At 35.6% G+C, this 6986-nt stretch overlaps 1 protein-coding gene across 1 annotated transcript; it reads left to right on the top strand.

Moving 5' to 3' along the window:
- The first annotated feature begins 1774 nt into the window (after positions 1–1774).
- LOC110929010 (phospholipase A2-alpha) lies at positions 1775–6667 on the top strand. Its single transcript, XM_022172102.2, has 4 exons — positions 1775–2006; positions 2100–2142; positions 2228–2353; positions 6294–6667. Exons 1-4 carry the CDS (start codon positions 1899–1901, stop codon positions 6467–6469), a joined length of 453 nt encoding a protein of 150 aa, XP_022027794.1. The 5' UTR covers positions 1775–1898; the 3' UTR covers positions 6470–6667.
- Positions 6668–6986: the final 319 nt, after the last annotated feature.

Raw genomic sequence — 6986 nt, 5'->3', positions numbered from 1 at the left:
TAAATCATCCGAATCTGAGTTGTTCTTCATGGGATGACATCACCTTTGAAGAACTTTATGGTGACATCACCTTAGAACACCCCAAATCCGTTGATTTCACGGTTAAAAATTGAGATTTGAAAGGTAGAAAGATGAAGGATTGCATTTGGATCAAGAAAGTACAAGATTCGGGTTGAAAACTTACAAGAATCGGAAGAAATCGAGAGATTTGAGGGCTGGAACGTCTTGGTCGGTTAGGAGCAGCAACACAAGTGTTTGGGAGTGAATGGAGGGGTATTTATAGGCAAGGAAGGAGAAAGGAAGGCAAAACTGCAGTTGGATCGGCTGGCCCAGTCGATCGGCTGGCCCAGTCGATCGGCTGGCCCAGTCGATCGGCTGGCCCAGTCGATCGGCTGGCCCAGTCGATCGGCTGGTCCATCCGATCGGCTGGTCCATCCGATCGGACTGGCCCATCCGATCGGACTGGCCTATCTGATTGGGCCGGTCTGACCAATTGGACTAGTCTGATCGAATTGATCCGTTCGGAAGCCTTTTGATCCCGTTTTTGGTGCGATTTCGACGGTTTGAGCCATATTTTCATATATTTATATAATTATTAAATTATTTATTATTATTAATCACAAAAGGGCCGTATATACGTATTTATGTATCCAATTCTCAGCGCGGTGATCGAGTTACGCGTGCCTTTGAGTGCGTTCTTCGATGTGATGTGCCACAATGATTACCGGGGCACTACTTACTCGTATTGCTATCATCGTCATGACGGCTAGAGTCATAGCACTCACCCGATAGTCCTTGTTAGCGTTGATTACTTACGTTTTGACACCTCACGCTTATCGAGAAGGGTAGATTAGGCCTTTACTCGACATCATCGTGAGTGTTATGCAAAATAGGTTTGTAATAGCGATAGAATATGCATAATTATTCGATTGTACTTCGATTTAGCGGTATAATTGATATGATTTCATTATGATCCGAATCTCCGGTGCTAGGCGTAACGAGTGTGTCGAGTAGTAACAACGCACGAAGGTGCGGGTTGTTACATAAAGCCCCATTACATATGGTCTTAGGGTAGTGGTTTTGAATGATAGATTAAAGATGAGTTACATGACACTAACATGGAGGGTCATGGTGGTCATGAGGGTCATGACCACACCCTATAGCCTAAGTAACATCATAAAAAATAAATTTTAGTTATAAACTTCACCATTCCTAAAATCCTATAACCAAAGTTAGTTACTAATTATAGAAAAAAAATCATTTTGCTATGTAAAAAAAAGGTAAAAAGTAAAAGGTTAATCGTATAAGATGAAATAAGCTGTTGAAAAAAACACCACTTAGGCTTTGGCCTAGTGGTCGGAAAAATTATCTATTGTGAGTAGATCAAAGTTCAGGGGATTAGTTGTTCCAAAAAAAAATAAAATAAAATAAAATAAATAAGAAGAAGAAGCTGTGAGAATGAGTAACAAGGCGGAATTCAGGAACAAAGCAATCGGTCTTTGGTCGGTTCAGTTTAAACCGGTTTTACCGAAGGTGTTCTCAACTTAGTCTCAAACATACATGTTCAATCAGATTCAACCCGGTTTTTTCCCACCTCTACCCAAGTACCTCATTCACACACACATATATAATTAAGTCCAAATTTCAAATCCTCATACAAGCTGTCAATGAGGTAAGGAGAACTACACACTTTTGACTACATATCCAAAACCATATCACATGACTTACTACAGAAAAACAAAACCAAGCACTTTTATTGAGTTTTTAATTTTTTATACCCCACCACTACCCCTCCTATCCTAATCCCCCCAATCTCCTATCCTCCAACCATCTCTTCCTATAAGTTAGAGTTTTTATGCAAAACCATGCTTCATCTTTGAGTTCTATTTACTTCTTCAATGGCTTCATCCTTCCTTCTTTTGATTTCCATTCTTACACTCAATTATTCTGCCATTTCTCTTTTTGCTCTTAAAGTTGATCTAGGTGGAGACACAGGTCTCAGTTTGGTAAGCATCATTTTAATTCACCAATTTCCTTAGTTTTAGAAATATTTTGATACTTTGATTTCTAATTCATAATTTTAAACATTGAATATTTAGTCTAAAGAATGCAGCAAGAAGTGTGAATCCTCCTTCTGCAATGGTACACATAAATACCAATGCCTTTCATAAAATTTAATGATTTTTCTATTTTTTTAAAAATGAAATGTATACATGTTTATTGACAGTGCCACCATTGCTGAGATATGGAAAGTATTGTGGGTTGTTATACAGCGGATGCCCTGGAGAGAAGCCTTGTGATGAACTTGATGCATGTTGTATGAAACATGATTCCTGCATTTCAGCCAATAATAGTGAGTATTATTTTGCACCAAACATCACATTCTTATCATTGCTTTTATAGAGTAATTTATAGCAATGTTCATTTTTATTGTGAATTTTGTTCTTAGGATAGATAAAAATATTTGAAATGTTTCAAAATGAAGGATTCATGGCTACCAACAATCATAAAAGTAAAAATGAAATCGCTGATCATATTTTGTTCTCCTTTTAATTAGAAATACACAATAATAAATTTATATTTATATGTATACAACACACACATATATGTGGAAAATAAAACAATAACTTTCTAGGAACTATTTGTTTCATATTGTTGTCTCTTTTTAATAATCTTAAGGCATTGTTTTTTCTTGCATCTTTATTAATTATTAATTTAATGGATAACTAAAGCATTAATTGATCCTATAAAAAATGTTATCATAAATCATTTTCGAGAGTAAGTTCTTATAGTTAGATATTTGTTCAGCATAAAGTAATAAGTAATACAGCTAATATCATAATTAGATTTTGTAATTCTTATAGCCGTGCTGTTATAAGTATATATGATTAGAATATTACGAGACATGGGAGCCGCTAAAATAGGAACCACCCCCGGTTGTAAGAACCGCGAGAACCACTCTCAACCAATTAGATTCAGCCACTCAAAATGATAGTTTCGTCATTTACTACCAAATGTCATTTCCCTATATCTCTCCTCATTTATTGTGGTCAGATCACTGTCTCTCTCCACTTTTATAAACCCCCATCTCTCATTTTTTGAAACCCATCTTCTCCAAATCTTCGGGGCCAAAGCTTCATCATCTCCTGTGATGAGAAAATCTTCGGTGCCAAACCCATCTCTCCAAATCTCCACTTTTATAAAACCCCATCTCTCATCTCCACACACACCGCCTCCCTCGTTTCTCCGGTGCCAAATCTTCATCATCTACCTGTGATGGAGAGAAACTCTGTTTCCCCAGAAGCACCGCCGGCGACCCCTCCTTCTCCGTCTTCGGTTCCCTCCTTCTCCGTCTCCGGTGTATGCCGCCGTCTCAGGTTCCCTCCTCCGTCTCCGATTACTCTCCCCTCTGACCGAACATTATAACCACCGGTACCGCCGGCGACGACCGACCACCCTCATTTACCATCGACGCCGTCAAATTGGACCTCCGAGAGACTATCCATCATCTCAGATTAAACATAAAGTTTCAAAGGCTTTTTGTTATCTTTTAGTTTCAAGTAAATCCAGGTATGAACGACTGAAAATTTATTGATTATTGAAGATGATTGGGAGTTTTTTTTTTATTGGAAATTGTTATGATAAATGGGTATTGAATATAATTTTTAGAAATTCGATTTGGAGATTGATTATATAGAAGCAGGAGGTTGGGTAAATTATAAGTGAGAGTATTATAAACAGAGAAGTGGGTGGTGTTTGAAAGATATGCTATCTGTTGAAAGGATTTGAATGTCGATTTTGACTTTAAACAGATAACTTTCAACTTGATTAGCTGAATTAACTAATTGTTACATATTGATGTTGTTGAGGTGTAGAAATTGTTGTTTTATGAAGGTTTTCCCGGTGGCGGGGGTGGCCCGACGGTGTTGGCGGTGGTGGTGTTGGAGGTGGTGGCTGTGTGAGCGGTGATGGCGGTGAACGATGGTGAGTGGATGGGTGAAGGGGGTGGTCGATTTATTGGCAGTGGGGGAGATGAGTTTTGCGGTGGGTTTGAATCTGTGGGTTTGGTGGTGTGGCGGTGGGTTTGAATCTGTGGGTTTTGATACAATCGATTGGGTGGTGATGATGAAAAAAAATGTAGATTTTGATGACGATGGCGGGGCAAGGACGGCGGAGGGTAGGTTTTTTAAACCTGCAACCCCACTTTTGCAGCCTTTTGATTATCGGATAATCTGAGCCAAACCCCGTTTTTTTTTCGAGATACACTTTGTTTTGATGTTGTTGGTTTTTTATTTTTTCCCCCTAGTCAATGATGATAACAATATATCTGAGACACCTCCCGAGTTTGCGATTTCTTGGTGGGTTCGTTTTTGCGTTAAAAAGTTTTTGTAAAAAAAAAAGTTAAACCGTAAACTTTTTAACGTAAACCGTAAACTTTTTAACGTAAAAGCGTAAAACGTAAAAAGTTTTACGTAAAACGTAAAACGTAAGAATTTTAACGTAAAACTTAAAACGTAAAAAGTTTAAAAAGTTTAATGTAAAACGTAAAAAGTGTAAAAAACGGCGCGTTAAAAAAAGGTGAAAAAAAACCGGCGCGTTAAAACGACGTGTAAAAAAACGTGTAAAAAACGGCGCGTTAAAAAAGTGTAAAAAATGACGCTTGAAAAACGGCGCGTTAAAAAAATGACGCTTGAAAAAGCCCGGCGTAAAAACGGCACAATAAAAAAACGACGCTTGAAAAAGCTCGGCGCGCAAAAAAATTTGTCTTGTTAAAAAAATTTGAATTTAAAAATTCTTTTAATAAAAAAAATTCTTTTTAAAAAACAAAAAGTAATATAATAAAACAAAAAAAGTAATAAAAAAATAATAAAGACAAAAAGAGAAAATAAAACAATTTTACTAAACTACCCTTTTGGATTAAAATATTAAAAACATAATAAGACAAAATGTATTTAATATTCATTTTAGTTACTTTTAATCTCATCCATCTATCTTTTTGATCCAATGGTTAAGAACTAATTCTCGCGGTTCTTACAACTGGAGGTGGTTTTAATTTTAGCGGTCTCTACGAGTAATATACCTTCAAAAATAAAACTTTAATCATGATTTTATATATTGTGCTTTAGTTTAATTTTAGCACGATGCCTATTTAACGTTTTCTTTTGTTCATCATTAAAATATATTTTACGATTTAAATAATATTATTTTTTCTTTAAGTCTAGAGAAAGAAGTTAGATTATTAATTTAATCTTCTTGTTAGACAGAGAGAAGTTAACAAATACAATTGATAAACTCCACCAAACTCAATTCTTATTATGCTTTGGAGGTTGATGTATTACCATCAACTTGATATATGGAAACCTCTCCACTCGCAATTCTTTTCACAGTGAAGAATAAAAGAGTAATTTTCAAATAATATTTAAAAAGACATAGTGTCAGGATATTTATATGTTTTTTTAACGGTAAATTTCTTTTTATTCCATGTTGTTAACGAGACTTGAATCCAAGATTTTTCTCTTCCAAGATATTTAAAGGCTTTGTCTTTGACAATAGACCACCACCCAATTAGTAGATATGCATATGTAACCCAAAGTTCCCCACATGACTCCAAGCATTTGTGTTTGATTCAGGACACGCTTTGGGTAATTGACAAATGTTATAAGGGTTTTTTTTTTTTTTTTTTTTTTTTTTTTTTTTTTTTTGTGAGCACCCTCACCCTCTAAAAAAGAAGCACGTCACTTAGGTAGGGTGTGAAGAGGTGTTTCACTTTTCACCTCCACCAACATATATTATGTTAAGCTGAAATATGAAATGTGACTGTAGGTTAAGTTGACTTTAAACAATTGAGTAATATATTACACATCTCTTCCCCACGCCCTGCGAAGATCATTACATCTCCATGGGCCCCGCCCCTTCAGCACTACTGCATGGTGGTCTTCAACGACCAAGTGGCCGACGTGGCCTCTCTACGTACACAACACACAGTCTAACAGTGCGCGGCCAATAATATGTTTCTTTCTTTTTTTTAATCTTTTAGGTATGATGCAATTTCTGAAATATATATATATATATAGTTAGTATATATATAAATTCCTTATTTTTAATATAATATTAGCAATTTGCTTTTGGTCATCAAAGTCCCTTCATATTAGCAAAGGGATCACACGGCTTATTACACGTCAATAGTTTAACTTCTGTCTGTAGATCTTGTCTCTATCTCGCAGATCAATGACCAGATTCATTTTTTTTTTTAAATTATCCTTCTAGTTGATCCATGTTACATTTGTTTGTAGACAACTATTTGAGCGAGGTTTGCAACAAGGGTTTGCTAGGGTGTGTGCAAAGGTTCAAGAAAGCAGGAAGCAAGACATTTAAAGGCAACACATGTGATGTTAATGATGTCACAAACACCATTAATTCTGTTATGAATGCCGCACTTCTTGCAGGCAAATATATTCGTAAACCTTAATATTGGCTGCAAAACCAACTGTCATCAAGCATAAAGATGATCTGATGTGGTGTAAGGATCGGTGTAAGTTGTGAATGACGTGGACTGGACCCAACTTAACAAAGTTTGTTCTTCTGTGCAAAATTTAATTAAGCTAGTGCATTTTGATCCTGTTTCGTAGCTAGACATATTATGATATTATATTGTGGTTGGTGTTGAGATCTAGAAATGGTAGGTGTTGGATATATATATATATATATGTATATATATATATATATATATATATATATATATATATATATATATATATATAGAGAGAGAGAGAGAGAGAGAGAGAGAGAGAGAGAGGATGGTTTAAATGAGAACGCTAAATATCGCGAGAACCGTGAGAACGAATGAAAAAACCACGAGAACTTGGTCAAAAACAATTCAAATTCAAAATTTCTTTTTATACTTATTATTATTATTTGAATACAATGTAAGAAATTAAATTTGCACGTTTAAATTTACGTGAATTCGTAAATAATGAAAATTTACA

Source organism: Helianthus annuus, chromosome 3 (genome assembly GCF_002127325.2).
Source record: "Helianthus annuus cultivar XRQ/B chromosome 3, HanXRQr2.0-SUNRISE, whole genome shotgun sequence".
Lineage (NCBI taxonomy): Eukaryota > Viridiplantae > Streptophyta > Magnoliopsida > Asterales > Asteraceae > Helianthus > Helianthus annuus.
This window is presented reverse-complemented; position numbering and strand designations above follow the sequence as displayed.